The following is a 16,233-nucleotide window of genomic DNA, read 5'->3' as shown; positions in this document are numbered from 1 at the left end:
AAGTGTCTAATGGGAGATGTAACAAGGAGCTTACAGTATATCAAGATTAAGATGTAAGAAGACTGGAAAGATTATAAGGGACTTTAAAAGCCAGAGTTTTTTTTTTTTTTTTTCCATTTGATTCTATTAGATGACAGGGAGCTGGTGGAGGACTGATATGTTCAAATCTGAGTTCTAGGAAAATCAATTTGATAGCTGAGTGGAGGATAGAGTAGAGAGGGAAAAGACTTGAAGCAGTGCAGTTATGAGGTGATGAGGACCCCTACCAGCATGGTGGCAGCATTGGAGGAAAGAAACTGGGATGTATAAGAAATATTATGTTGGTAGAAGTGACAAGACTTGACCACTGATTGCATATAGGTATGAGAGAGGGCAAGGAACTGAGGAAGACTCAAATAGGCTCACTCCCTAGGTGATCAGGACTTCTCTAAACTGAGAAGTACTCAAAATAACTGGATGGTACTCTCCAAATAAGAAAGTCAGAAAGAGGGAAGGATATGTGGGAGAAAGATGTTTCATTTTAGACATGTTGAGTTCAGGAGATCTACTAGTTTGAGATATTTAATACTCAGTTGGAGATGAAAGACTAGTGATGGGGAAGAGATTAATGCTGGACAAGTAAATCTTAGAGTAAGGTGCACTGAGTTGGTAACTGAAACCACGAAAGCTGATGAGATCACCAAGTGAAATTATATAAAAAGAGGAAAAAAAGAGGGCCTAGAGCATGGTTTTGAGAGACATGATCTGGCATAACTGGATATAGAAATCTAACAGAGAAAACTGAGAAAGAATGGTCAGGCAGATAGGAAGAGAATCAGAAGACAGCAGTGTTCCAAAAACTTAGGGAGGATCAAGGAGAAGTCCAAAGAGAAAACAAGAAGGATAAGGACTGAGCAAAAGCCATTAGATTTGGCAATTATAGGATCAAGGGATCTTTTGTAACTTTGGAGAGAGAAGTTTCAATTGAATAAAATTGGAAGCCAGACTGCAAAAAGTTAAGAGAGAAAATGAGAGGTATTTAATGCAAATGGTTTTATTAAGGACATTATACACAAAAAGAGGATAACTACAGGACAGCAACTAATGGAAAGACATGGATCAAGTGAGAATTTTTTGAGGATGGGGGAAACAAGGTTGTAGTAGAGAAGCCACTAGGAGACAGAGAGCAATTGAAGATTAATGACAATAGGGATTATAGAGAGTCTAGAATCTACTGGAGAAGATGGGATGGTAGTGGCACTTCACCACTTGGGTAACATTTAAAAGTGCAAATTAATTCAGGTATGTAAATTCCACTCATCCATAAGTTTCTCCACTTGACATATGAATACTCAGAAGCTTAAGCAGAAATGTTGGAATAAATTTCTACTATTTTATGTTTTACCCCCCCAACCAAATTTACCCTCTCTATAATTTAGAGATAAATAAGCCAGTAACACAAATGACAGGTGAATTAACTTCTCAGCCCTGTATTAATAAATTAAATCTTAACTGAAAAGAAATTCTTTGGAAACATTCTCATATCTGAATGTAATGGGTATTTTTAAAAAGGAAAAAAAAAGCTGACTTACCTGATCAATCTGATCTTGTTGCCCTCTATATACAGTTTCGGGATCTGAGGGAGGCCTCAGATGGAATTCTGAGTCACAAAAATTTCCATCACCATCTACATTGTGCAGACTTTCCCAAACAACTTTTTCTTCTGTAAGAAAGCCCTGGTCTGTTACCAGCAAATATAGTTGACCCTTAATAAGACATAACAAAAGAATAGAGTTAAACTGGAAAACATTATTTAGCATAGTATTCGGAGTTGTTTTTTAAAGAATATTTATCATTTCTATCTTCATAGGGTTTAGTCAGCACTCTGGTAAAATCTGTTTGCATAACCTTCTGATTCTAGCTATTCTAATTTTAAATTAGTACCTTTCAGCAAAAATAGAAATAGAAGCTCTCACCTGACATATCCAATTAACAAATGAATTACAAATGTACATTTGGGGGAATATCACATCATGAATTAGGAAAGTGCTGTAAAAACACCAGGTTAAGATATAAGAAACTGTCATAAAAGAAGATGAAGAACTAAGGTAGTTACCAATAAAATTATGCTCCCTCTTTAAATATTTAAATTTGTTTTTTATTAAAGCTTTTTATTTTCAAAACATATGCATGGGATAATTTTCAACATTCATCCTTGCAAAACCCTGTTTCAATTTTTTTCCTTCCCTTCCCCCATCTCTCCCCTAGATGACAAGTAATCCAATATATGTTAAACATGTGCAATTCTTCTATACATATTTTCACAATTATCATGCTGCACAAGAAAAATCAGATCAAAAAAGAAAAAACGAGAAGAAAAAAATGCAAGCAAACTAAAACAAAAAGAGTGAAAATACTATATTGTGATCCCCACTCAGTTCCCACAATTCTCTCTCTGGGTACAGATGGCTTTCTTCCTTACAGACCATTGGAACTGGCCTGAACCATCTCATTGTTGAAAGAGCCACGTCCATCAGAATTAATCATCATATAATCTTGTTGTTGCCATGTACAATGATCTCCTATTTTTTAGCATCAATTCATGTAAATCTCTCCAGGCTTCTCTAAAATAATTCTGCTGATAATTTTTTATAGAACAATAATATTTCATAACATTCATATACCACAACTTATTCAGCCATTCTCCTACTGATTCTCCACTCAGTTTCCAGTTTCTTGCCACTACAAAGAGGACTGCCACAAACATTTTTGCACATGTGGATCCCTTTCCCTTATTTATGATCTCTTTTGGATACAAACCTAGTAGAAACACTACTCATAGTTTGCTAGCCCTTTAGGCATAGTTTTATAATGCTCTTCAGAATGGTTGGATCAGGTAGCAACTCCAACATTAGTGTCCCAGTTTTCTCATGTCCCCTCCAACATTTGTCATTATCTTTTCCTATCATCTCAGCCAATCTAAGAGGTGCGTAGTAGTATCTCAGACTTGTTTAAATTTGCATTTCTCTGATCAACAATGACTTACAACACCTTTTCATATGACTAGAAATATTTTCAATTTCATCTGAAAATTGTCTGTTCATATTTTTTGATCATTTATCAATTGGAAAATGGCTTGAATTTTTATAAATCTGAGTCAATTCTCTATATAATTTAGAAATGAGGCCTTATCAGAACCTTGAATATAATTTTTTTTTTTTTTTTGTAGTTTATTGCTTCCTTTCTAATCTTGTCTGCAATGGTCTTGTTTGTACAAAAAACATTTTTAATTTAATATAATTAAAATTATCCATCTTATATTCAATTATGTACTCTAGTTCCTCTTTGGCTACCAATTCCTTCCTTTTCCACATATCTGAGAGGTTAAACTATTCTTTGTTTTTCTAATTTGCTTATAATATCATTCTCTATGTTTAAATCATGAACACATTTTGACCTTATCTTGGTATAAAGTGTTAGGTGTGGGTCAATACCTAGTTTCTGCCATAGTAATTTCCAATTTTCCCAGCAGTTTTTGTCAAATATTAAGTTCTTATCCCAAAAGCTAGAGTCTCTGTGTCCTTTAATTCTTTAGGCAGATTACAGTACCTTTGGAAGGCCTCCTCATTTTTAAAACTTTCTCGTCATGATCCTTTCCCTTGATATTCCCTTAAATATGGTTATTCTCCAAGGCTTCATGCATCTATCTCCTCTCCACACTGATTTCAACCATTCCCACAACTTCATTTATGATTTCTAAATAAATGCCTTACAAGTCTCATAAATCCAATAGAGTGTAGGCATTCTGAGAATAGTTAACACTTCACTTTTGTTTGTCCTTATTTTTACCTAACATACATTTTTACCAAAAATATCCTGGCACACAGGATGTATTTAATAAACATTAGTTTTCTTCTCCTTTCTTCTCTTTCTCTTCATATCCCTCTTCTAGCTTATATATTTCAAATCTATACATCCAGAGGGAAAAATATGATTAGAAGGGTAAAGGCCTCAAGATCATACCATATAAGGATCATTTAAAAGTATTAGGGATATTTAATCTAAAGACAAAATTTTGGGGAAGCATAACTGTAAATATTATATTTTATGTTCTAAATACATACACACCTATATGTATATATATAAAATCTCTCAAGTGTAATTCTCTCACTCATTAACACAATTCTAGTTCAAATCTTCCTCAGCTCTCTGGAGCATAATGGCCTTTTTTCCCAGTCTCTGTATTACCATCTCTTCTAACCAAGCTATCCTTCATGTTTGTACAACTCTGTCAGAACTGTTTCTACCCACCTATCCATAGCTTAGCAGATAAATCTTAGAGGGCTGCCTGATGCTGGAAAAGTTAAGTAAACTTCGTCCTCAGTTACTGTTACAAGGTGTCAAATATGAGATCTGAACATCAGCTTTCGTGAATACAAGCCTGACATTTTCCTCTCTATCCCTGATCCAGCCACAGCAACAAGTTTAATGAATGGATCTGGCCACGTTATGCCTTCGTTCAAAAATTTGAATTTCTTTCTAGTGACTCTAGAAGAAAAAGAAATCTCTTAGTGTAGCATTACAGTCCTCCACAATTTGGCTTCAACCTACCTTTCTCATTATATATATGTTACTTGAAGTTACAACCAAACTATACTAAAAGTAACGTCCTCATCTTGTCCTGAATTTGCCCTAATCCTCATGCTTTTCCTCTCTCTGGAGCTGGGCTTATATTCTCTATCTTTAGAACCTTAGAGGATCTTAATCCTCGATGCAATTATATACATGTTTTACCTTCATAGCCTTCAAACTACTGAGAGCTCTGGAGCAAGTAAATAATACATGTTTACAGACTTCAATAATTCATTTCCCTTCTGCTAATCCAAATTTTGGCCCTTTTGCAACTGTGTAGCACTTTCATGAATGGATACAACAGGACACAGAGGAGAGCAAACTTTAAGGGGAAAAAAGCAGAAGAAACAAGTATTTTTGAAAACTTACTGTATCTTCAACATTATGTAAAAATTCCTTCCTGGAGCTTTTTTCCTATTCTTATCACTCCCATTGAAAGATCAAGAATCAGCTATACAAAAGAACTCAGGGAAATGAGTGTGAACCCACATAGAATCCCCAATCCCTCTATTTTTGTCCGCCTGCATTTTTTATTTTCTTCACAGGTTAATTGTACACTATTTCAAAGTCTGACTCTTTTTGTGCAGCAAAATAACGATATGGACATGAATACATATATTGTATTTAATATATACTTTAACATATTTGACATGTATTGGTCTACCTGCCATCTCAAGGAAGGGATGGGGGGAAGGAGGGGAAAAATTGGAACAAAAGGTTTTGCAATAGTAAATGCTGAAAAATTACCCAGGCATATATCTTGTAAATAAAAAGCGATAATAAAAAAAAAATAATAAAAAAAGTTGTACATTAAAAAAAAAAGGATCAGCTATAATGAAGTTACTATATCCCTTTTGCTCCAGCAGTGTTTCTGTTGGGTCTGTAAGCCAAAGAGATCTTAAAAGAGGGAAAGGGACCTACATATGCAAAAATGTTTGTGACAGCCCTTTTTGTAGTGCCAAGAAACTGGAGACTGAGGGGATGCCATCAGATGGGGAATGGTTGAATAAGTTACTCAGAGAGGCCTGGATAGATTTACATATACTGATGCTAAGTGAAGTGACTAGAATCAAGAAAACATTGTACAAAGCAACAATAAGATTAGGTGATGATCAACTATGATGGACATGGCTTTTCTCAACAATATGGTGATTCAAGACAATAACACTAGATTTGGGATATAAAGAGCCATTCACATCCAGAAACAGACTCGTGGAAACTGAAAGTAGATTGAAGCATAGTATTTTCATGATTTTTTTTTGGGTTGGTTTAGTTTTTTCCCTTTTCCTCTGATTTTTCTTGCATAACATGAGAAATATGGGAATATGTTTGAAAGAATTGCACATAATTTAACTTGTATCAGATTGCTTGCTGTCTCGGGGAAAGGGGAAGTAAGAAAGGGATGGAGAAAATTCTGGAAAACAGTTTGACAAAAATGAATGTTGAAAACTACCTTTACTACTATTTAGAAAATTATTGAAATTATTGAAAAAATTTAAGTTAAACACTGACAACCTACATGAAAAGTAATCACAAGAGTGATATTTAGATTTTACAGGTTTATGTGTTAATATTAGCCTTAGACAGATTAAAAAAATATATTTAAAAATAAATACAAAATAAGAAAAAAAAACAAAATTTAAAGAGACAGAAAAAAGGAAAAATAAAACGTTGTTATGGGCCAGCAGAACATCAGAAAGGTATGTAGCAATAAACTTTCATTTCAAGAAAGCATATATAACAATAGAAGATATTATTTTCATGACAGTCATATAATCTTTGCTTCTTGGACAGTTATAAGAAATTCTCTAAAATAACTATCTTTTCTTTTAAAAATTCAATTTATAGCATGCCTACTATATGTAGTATTAGAACTTAGTGACTTTCTATGTAATGAAATTTCAAGATTGTTTCCTAGCTCTCACTCCTCCCAACAAAACTGTTCTTACAAACTGACTAATAAAAGGCAACAAGGCTTTTCATGCCACTATTTGAGTTAAAAAATGATGAATGGTGAGAAAGACATAAAAAGATTGGGAATTAATGACAAATTTCATCTATTTCATAATTTTTTTAGTTGGCCTCAAAATTGGCCTTAGATAGCACTTTGTAGTATGTTTTACTAAATATTAATAATATTTCAGGATATTACTACACGTTTGGCACTGTGCTTAGTTCTGGGGAACAAAAAGTGAAAGACAATCTCTGTTTTCAAATAGTAAAGGTTTTAATCTGATGGAAAAGCTTTAAAGGCTTATTTTAGCTGACTATCTTTTTGTTTCATGAATAGCTATGGTCTTCTAAGATAGTAAGATTTTAAGTAAGGCTGAAAAATCTGAATTCATAATGGGACTATTCGTATGGATAGAATCATGGATCAACGAAGCATGTATTTTTTGAAAATTAAACACACTAACTACTGATTGTATAAAATATTTAGGAATCTATCTGCCAAGGGAAAATCAGAAACTTTATGAGCAAAACTACAAAACACTTTCCACACAAATTAAGTCTGATCTAACCAACTGGAAAAATATTAAATACCCTTGGATTGGACAAGCAAATATAATAAAGATGACAATACTACCTAAATTAATCTATTTATTTAGCGCTATACCAATCAGACTCCCAAAAAACTACTTTGATGAACTAGAAAAAATAACAACAAAGTTCATATGGAAAAACAAAAGGTCAAGAATTTCAAGGGAATTAATGAAAAAAAAAATCAAATGAAGGTGGCCTACTTGTACCAGATCTAAAATTATATTATAAAGCAGCAGTTACTAAAACCATCTTTTATTGGCTAAGAAATAGACTAGTTGATCAATGGAATAGGTTAGGTTCAAAGGACAAAACAGCCAATAACTTTAATAATATAGTGTTTGACAAACCCAAAGACACCAGTTTCTGGGATAAGAAGGCAGTATTTGACAAAAATTGCTGGGAAAACTGGAAATCAGTATAGCAGAAACTAGGCATTGACCCACACTTAACACCGTACACCAAGATAAGGTCAAAATGGGTTCATGACCTAGGCATAAGGAATGAGATTATAAATAAATTGGAAGAGCATAGGATAGTTTATCTCGCAGACCTGTGGAAGAGGGAGGAATTTATGACCAAAGAAGAACTAGAGATCACTATTGACCACAAAATAAAAAATTTTGATTATATCAAATTGAAAAGTTTTTGTACAAACAAAACAAATGCAGACAAGATTAGAAGGGAAACAATAAACTGGGAAAACATTTTTACAATCAGAGGTTCTGATAAAGGCCTCATTTCCAAAATATATAGAGAATTGACTCTAATCTATAAGAAATCAAACCATTGTCCAATTGATAAATAATCAAAGGATATGAACAGACAATTCTCAGACGAAGAAATTGAAAGTATTTATAGACATACGAAAATATGCTCCAAATAATTATTAATCAGAGAAATGCAAATTAAGACAACTCTGAGATACCACTACACACCTGTCAGATTGGCTAGAATGACAGGGAAAGATAATGTGGAATGTTGGAGGGGATGTGGGAAAACAGGGACACTGATACACTGTTGGTGGAATTGTGAACACATCCCAGCCATTCTGGAGAGCAATTTGGAACTATGCTCAAAAAGTTATCAAACTGTGCATACCCTTTGATCCAGCAGTGTTTCTACTGGGCTTATACCCCAAAGAGATACTAAAGAAAGGAAAGGAACTTGTATGTGCCAAAATGTTTGTGGCAGCCCTGTTTGTAGTGGCTAGAAGCTGGAAAATGAATGGATGCCCATCAATTGGAGAATGGTTGAGTAAATTGTGGTATATGAATGTTATGGAATATTATTGTTCTGTAAGGAATGACCAGCAGGATGAATACAGAGAGGACTGGCGAGACTTACATGAACTGATGCTAAGTGAAATGAGCAGAACCAGGAGATCATTGATGACCTCAATAACGATACTGTTTGAGGATGTATTCTGATGGAAGTGGATCTCTTTGATAAAGAGAGCTTTAATTGATCAAGGATGGACAGAAGCAGCTACACCCAAAGAAAGAACACTGGGAAATGAATATAAACTGCTTGCATTTTTGTTTTTCTTCCCGGGTTATTTAAACCTTCTGAATTCAATTCTCCTTGTGCAACAAGAAAACTGTTCGGTTCTGCACATGTATATTGTATCTAGGATATACTGTAACCTATTCAACATGTAAAGGACTGCTTGCCATTTGGGGGAGGGGGTAGAGGGAGGGAGGGGAAAAATCGGAACAGAAGTAAATGCAAGGGATAATGCTGTAAAAAATTACCCTGGCATGCGTTCTATCAATAAAAAGTTATTTAAAAAAAATAAATAAATAAAATAAAATAAAAATTATACACACATGCACATATTTTCAGTCAATAAGAATCTGCCCTCTCAACTACTACTATTTCAATGAGAAAAGAAAAATAAAACTTAATACAAAACAAGTCAAGCAAACCAAATTTTAATATTGGCCATGTCAAAAGAAAAAAAATTTTTCAGTGTATACTCTGAGTCCTTCACTTTTTTACTGGGTTAGGAGTAGCATGTTTCATAATTAGTCCTTGGGACAACTAGGTGGCGCAGTGGATAAAGTACCAGCCCTGAAATCAGGAGGACCTGAGTTCAAATCTGGTCTCAGACACTTAACACATCCCAGCTGTGTGACCTTGGGCAAGTCACTTAACCCCAACTGCCTCAGCAAAACACAAAACAAAACAAAAACATAATTAGTCCTCCAAAATCATGGTTAATTATCACACTGAATAAATTTCCTTATTCGTTCAAAGTTATTTTTCTCTACCACATATTATAATAGTTCTGTTCACTTCATTGTACATTAGTTCATATAAGTTTTTCCTAAGTTTCTCAAAAAACATTCCCTTTTATTATTTCATGCAGCACAACAGTATTCTGTCAATTTACGTAATTTAATTTGTTCAGCAACCTTCCAAGTTATGGGAAGTTTCTCAGAATTCTGTTCTTTGTCACCTCAAATAAATATATTATTTATAGCAAAAAATAAATTTTGCTATAAATATTTTTGTACATATTTAGAATTTGTTTTGCTAAGGTCTAATCCTTCCTTAATCTACTTTCTCTGTAAGATTGCCTTTCTTCTTATTTTCCTGTTGAGTGAAATGTATTACTATAATCAACTCTGTGTATGTGTGTGCATGTATATGTGTGTGTGTGTATTTAGATGAAAGTGAGATCTGAGTGTTAGTTCTCCATAACTTGCTTATATAAATGTCTATTTGAATACTTTGATTATGTGAGATAATTTTTCCTACTCTCCATCCCTCTATTTCTCCATGCCCCCATTGTACTCCTTTTCCTCACTCTTTCAATATGCTCTTAAGATCATCAAGATTTAAAACATAACCACCTAAGGCCTTCTGTAGGCACTATGATGATGATAGATTTTAGAGGAGAGATCTGTATTTTCCCCGTATTTAAATGTAAGCAGTTAGTCCTTGGGGTTAAGTGACTTGCCAGGATCCCACAGCCAGGAATAGTTCATTCATATTTATATTTTTATGTTTTCAGTCTTGTGTTTGAACTCCAAAATTTCATTGCATATTTGGTCTTTTAATCAGGAATTCTGGGAAATCTTCTATTTCATTTTCCTCTTTAATATTATAACTCAGTTTTGCAAGGGAAATTATCATTGGATATAAGCCCATATCCTGTGTCTTCAATAATAGTATATTCCAAGTTTTCCACTCTTTTATAATGCTGGGTGCCAAATCATTTGTGATTGAGTCTTGCTATGCTTTATTATTTATTGTCTTCTAGAATTACTGGCTTCCTCGACTTGGTCCATTCTCATTTTCAGAGGTAGTTCTTTAGAACAAGGTTTTGTACCTTTTTTTCTAAGCTGTTAATTCCCTTTCCAAATCTTTTTTCCATAGCTCTCATTTCTTTTCCATTTTTTTCCTCTAGTGCTCTCATGACATAGACATAAACATTTTAAAACTTGCTTTATTTCTTCCAGGAATTCTAGCTGATGTCTAAGCTTGGTTTTCTCTGAGACCTTGCTTACAGCTGTTTTGGACCCATTCTTGTCTTCTGGGTTTAAGTGTTCAGCATCTCTGACATCATAATAGCTCTTTAGGTTGGGTATGGTTCTTATTATTTTTCCAATCTGCTTCCTTACTTTTGGGTGTTAGGGTAGGCCCTATATGGGCTGTTCCTGTTCTTAGGGGTATTGATTGTTGTATTAATCCAGGATCTAAGGAACAAGCAAAGCAGCCTGATTCAGGGTAAATTCTGGTGGTTTCTCTGGTCTGAGCTCTGACCTGGTTCTTGACCTGGGCGGGGACTAGGTAGAAGTTGCTGAACTCAAGCTACACCTTCTAGCTAGAAAGTTCCTCTGGTTCAGAGTGACAGAAGAATTGTAGGTTTCCCATGGTCTAGGATTCTTTCCTAGAATTATTATTTATTATTTCTTTGCAAGCTTAAGATTGGGTTAGAAGATGGAACTGAGATCCTGCTCTGCTCTTCAATTCCAAGTCATATCAATGTTGCTTGCTTCTAAGCTTGAACTTTTCTCTGTATAAAGTGTTGGGCTTTCCTAATCATTAATAACATTATATCAGGAAGTAGGTACCCTTTTTAGAGAGCCCTGGATCTCTGACTTAGAACTGGGTAATGGGCTCTGAAGCTGCCAGCTGGCAGTTGTTTCTGCACCTTGCAAACAAGGTGCCAATTTGGGTCTGGGATCTTTTCTGGCTCTTGTGCACAACTTGTCCAGAGGTGCTTCAAGATCTGCTTCTAGTGTTTGGAAACCTCTCTATCTCCTTATACCAGTTTAGGCAAGAGAAATCACTCATCATGCCTTTTTGGATTTCCCTATCAGGATTCAATCTGGTGCATTTTCTTTTTTAGATCTATTTGGAGGAAGTTTTTTGCAGGGCTCGTTGCACTATTTCCTGCTACTTTGCCATCTTTGCTTTGCTTCCTCCTTTCTTTCTCAATCATGCCACATTTCCACAATCCACAGCAATCCACACAAAGTAGAAACTTTGGTCATTTAGCTCATTCCACTTATGGCCTGATATGCAACCCTGTGATATTAGGCCATAGAGCATCTTGTATAAAACAAGTGGTATATAGGGAATATGTAGTATATGTGGAATACGATAGGTTCATGGTGCTCTTGGTTAGAGATAAATGAAGACAAATGTAAGATACTCGTATTAAGAGGCTAATGACTCCTGCTATAATTCCATGAAGGTTCAGGAAAGTGGTGGGGTAGGGACAGGAAGCATTATAGCTGACATTGATATAGCTGATGAGCAAGCCTATCACTACATAGATTCCTAAAAGGTCAATGAAGGCAGATACAAAATGAGGTATTAATAAAGATTTGGGAAAATTGAGATAATCAAGCTCACCAGTACATGATTAGGTTTCAAATCCATCTGTGTGAAGATATAATTCACATCCATTTGTGTAGTCTCCAAATATAACAAAACTAACTCATGTTCTTTGTCTAAGTTCAGTGCCTTGTCTACATCTTAGCACAAAACTTTTAGCCTAACTGTTGGACCTCTGACCTGTTCTTTTCTTGTACTTTATTGTGAATTTCAGATTTTGATCTTGCTTCCTTCTCTGCTACTACCTCCAACTGGCCCTGAATCAGCTAACCAATCTTTCTCCCTGATTCTTTTTTTTTTTTTTTGCGGAGGCATTTGGGGTTAAGTGACTTGCCAGGATCCCAGGCACAGCCAGGAAGTATTGTGTCTGAGGCTAGATTTGAACTCAGGTCATCCTGACTTCAGGGATGCTGCTCTATCTACTGCGCCACCTAGCTGCCTTCTCTACCCGATTTTTGATACTGGTATGTTGCTCTGTGTTCTCAGCATCTATATTAAAATTCCTTGGTTAGGCTTTTCTTTGGAGAAGGGGCAAGTCTAATCTACAAAGATGCTATATAATAGATCAAAGAAAAAACTTAAGACAGTAGACTAGGTGATTAGTGCTAAAAAAAAGGGGAAGACTAAACAATTAGGAAAGAGGAGAACAAGGTAGAAATTTAGAGTATCAGTATCAGTTTTACGGGACAAGTCAAGAGTCTGTGAAAAGGTTAAGGGCCTAGGAAGAAAGAAATCAAAGTAGAAAAAGCAAACTAAAGGCAATTTAATTTCAGTGGCTAAAGTAGGAAAGACTCTAGATTCAAAAATTTCAGGTAGAGAAATGCACTAACACCAGTATGAGAATATTTGAATGAATTTAATTTGAAAGGAGAGGCAGTCTTTTCTCTGGATTTTATAACACTCTTGCTCTTTAAACCACGTTATATATATCTGAAGAGGCAGCTCGACACTGTAGTGGACAGAGACATGGAGAAGATCTCAGTTCAAATTCTGCCTCAGATACTTAACTGCAGAACCTTGAACAAACAACTCGGCCCCTCTCAGTCTAAGTTTCCTAATCTATAAAAGAGGAAAACAGAATCTACCTTGTATAGTATTTGGGAAAATCCATTTTAATAACACAGGTAAAGCATTATATGATCCCTGCTTCTGAGATGCTTATGCTCTGTTTAGAAAGATAAAGTATGTAGTACACGTACTAAGGTAATTATTGTCATGTAATAAATGATAAGTGATAAATGAATAGAGTGTATTGTAACTGCCTAAAGAATTCACAGAAAGGAAGAAATCACTTCTAGTTGGGGTTGTTAGGAAATGCTCCAAATAGAAATTGGAATTTAAACCATGTTTTGAAAAATGAGCATGAGTTAAAGAAGCAGAAAAAAAATGTGGGAAAGGCACTCCAGAGAGGGAGATGAGCCTAGGAAGCAGGGAACAGTGTGTTAAAAGTACAGAACAGAAAAGTACAAGATGTTGGATAAAAAGTAGAGAAGTTTGCACAGAACAGATAGTTTGTGTAAGATAAGAATAGGAAATGTAACTATAAAAATTGGTTGGAGTTAGAGTGTTAAGAACCATCAATGATAGGCCAAGGAATTTGAATTTTATTGTGTAGGTATTAATAAAGGTTTTTAAATGAGGAAAAAGCAAGCACAAGATAAAAGTAAAATTTTGTTTAAGTTAATTGAGTTGTGCTACAAAGCACAGATTGGAAAGGAAGCAATAGAAAAGTAAGGAGGTTGATTATATTTTAATAATCAAGATATTAAATTATAAACATTCAAACTAGAATGGTGGTACAATAGAAAGGAATAGATATATCAAAGAGACATTGTAAAGGAAGAATCAAAAGAACTTGGTAAAACTATAAGTGACTATAATGATAATTTCAAGCGATGTTAGTTATCATTTACATTTACACTACCATAAACAAAAAAAACCTCATCTGCCTTTCTCTTAATACTATTTTAGTATTCATATAGAAGCAATCATCATTAGCTTTCTCCTAAGTTGCCTACCTCTTTAAAAAAAAAGGTGAAATATTGCTTATTAAAGTGATAAATCCATTTAAATGTTAAAATTTTTAATCTGACTTAAAAAAACCCACTTATTTTAATAACCATTTAAGCTAGTTGCCCATACTATCCTAGAGAAGTGTTTAGGAATTACCAACATAGTTAAAGATGATTAAGGGATTTTTGCTAACAGCTAAAATTGCTAACTGTATCATAAGGCATCTTTTGAATCAAGCAATTTTAATTGAGGAAAACACAACAAAATAGCTATTTCTATATCATACCTTGTATTTGGTCATGGTGCTAAAATGATTGTTCCGAAAGAATACACAAAGTTCTCCTTCCTGAACTGCTGACGTAAGTTCACATAATCCATGATATGTCAGTTGAGTGGCTGTGTTATTTAGAAACTGTTCAGCTACAAACCCTATGGAACCAATGCATAAGATTAGATAGAAGAATAATCTCAAGACTCAAGAATAATCAATAATTTTCTTTTATTTTATTTACATTGTTCCAGGAATGGATCATGGTTCTTCTTAAGACTTAAGACTGATCTGTAGATATAATGTTGGAGGGAGCTTTGCCTTCTCATGCTGTGAGGATTCCCTATCTCTACAAACACATTTTCATTCAAATGAATATACATATATACATATATGAAAACATATACAAATATATGTACGTATACATACATACACATATTTGTGTACAAATTGCTCAAACCTAGAAATGAGCTACTATCCAAAACAGGCATGAATACTATACTCAAAATCTCTTTTTACAGATCACTAATATAAGCTTACCATGGCTTTGATATTTAGCAAACTTTTGCAGGTTTTAAAATGTTCTATATGTCCCAAAAGTTTATCATCACAAAATTGATTAAGTAAAATAGAAGCATGAAAATTCAAGCAAAAGGCTTGAGAATAATTGCATTATCTGCCATTTTTATTCTGATCCCTTGGAGGACATATTAGTCATTGAATAAGCTTGTCTTCTTGGGAATTAAGACAAATTAAATGGTTTTTGTTTTTTAAAAATCCATTAAAAAGTAGCAAATACTCTTGTAAGATTTTAACTAGCAATTTTTCAAAAATAAAGATAAAGATTATGTTTTAATTTAACAGAAGGATGCTATAGAACAGTGATTCTTCTGGGGTCTGTGAACATATTTTTAAAAATATTAAAAAATAGTTTGATCTGTATTTCAATATAATTGGTTTCCTTTGTAAACCTGTGTATTTAATTTTATGCATTTAAAGACATTATTCTGAAAAGGGATCCATAGTCTTCACTAAACTACTAAAGGACACTTTGACACAAAAAAGGTTAAGAATTCCTGATATAGAAAAGAAGAAAGAGGTGGCCCCTAAAAGTTTTTTTAACATGATAGTAACTGAGGATATACTGGACAGATGGCACATCTGTGACTGGGGATGAGTAAGTAACATTATACCAGAAAGAATGGAAAAGGTATGTCCTTAGGATGTCAAATAACTGAATATCTGAGAAAAGGGGAGAAGTATATAAAAAGAGCAAAAAGAGGAAGGAAAAGAAGTTAGGTGGCATTTATTTTTCTCAATTTCTTTTTTAATTAAATTTTATTTTTCCCCCTTATTAAGTACTTCCCCCCACCCCCATATCACCCTTTCCCCACATTGAAAACAAATACAAAATAAATCCCATGTAACAGATAAACAGTCTCAATTTCTTTTCCTAAGTGAAAAGGCAGGTGGATGTCAATAAAGTTTTGTACCTCTCCAAGGTCTGGGATGAGTATTAGTGTACTGATTGTGGGGATGAATGAGGCTGGAGGGAACAAAGAGGTGAGTAGAAGGGGACAATTTAAGTAGTTAAGAATGAAAAGGAATTGAGAATTTACAATCCAGAATTATAATTATATGTAAATTCATGTGTACACAATATACTTTATTCCATTAAAGATCAATTATTTTCTCTGCAAAACTAAGGAAAATAAAAAAAAAGACTGACTTGCCATTTCGAAAGCTCAGTTGGAATTAAGTAATTTAAATTAATGGTGGATGGAATCGACAGTTTTGTGATTTTCTTAGCCTCTGTTTCTCCAACAGATTGCCTCCACCATCCCTTCTCTTTCTAATATATTTAATCACTCCCTAAGTATTAGCTTCTTTGCTTTTTACAAACACATCAGTGTCTTCAACATCTTTAAAGAACCCTGACTTTATCTGAT

General features: G+C 34.2%; 1 protein-coding gene across 1 annotated transcript in view; it reads right to left on the bottom strand.

Annotated features, from left to right (window-relative positions):
- Positions 1-16,233, bottom strand: part of MINDY2 (MINDY lysine 48 deubiquitinase 2) — a 120,112-nt gene that overhangs the window by 14,129 nt on the left and 89,750 nt on the right. The window contains exons 6-7 of the mRNA XM_051980731.1: positions 14,303-14,445; positions 1,572-1,745 (exon numbers count right to left, since the gene is read on the bottom strand). Coding sequence (XP_051836691.1) covers positions 1,572-1,745; positions 14,303-14,445 — 317 coding nt within the window. The remainder of the gene's footprint in view (positions 1-1,571; positions 1,746-14,302; positions 14,446-16,233) is intronic.

Source organism: Antechinus flavipes, chromosome 2 (assembly GCF_016432865.1).
Source record: "Antechinus flavipes isolate AdamAnt ecotype Samford, QLD, Australia chromosome 2, AdamAnt_v2, whole genome shotgun sequence".
Classification (NCBI taxonomy): Eukaryota; Metazoa; Chordata; class Mammalia; order Dasyuromorphia; family Dasyuridae; genus Antechinus; species Antechinus flavipes.
The sequence above is the reverse complement of the archived record's forward strand: the minus strand, read 5'-3'. Positions and strand labels throughout refer to the sequence as shown.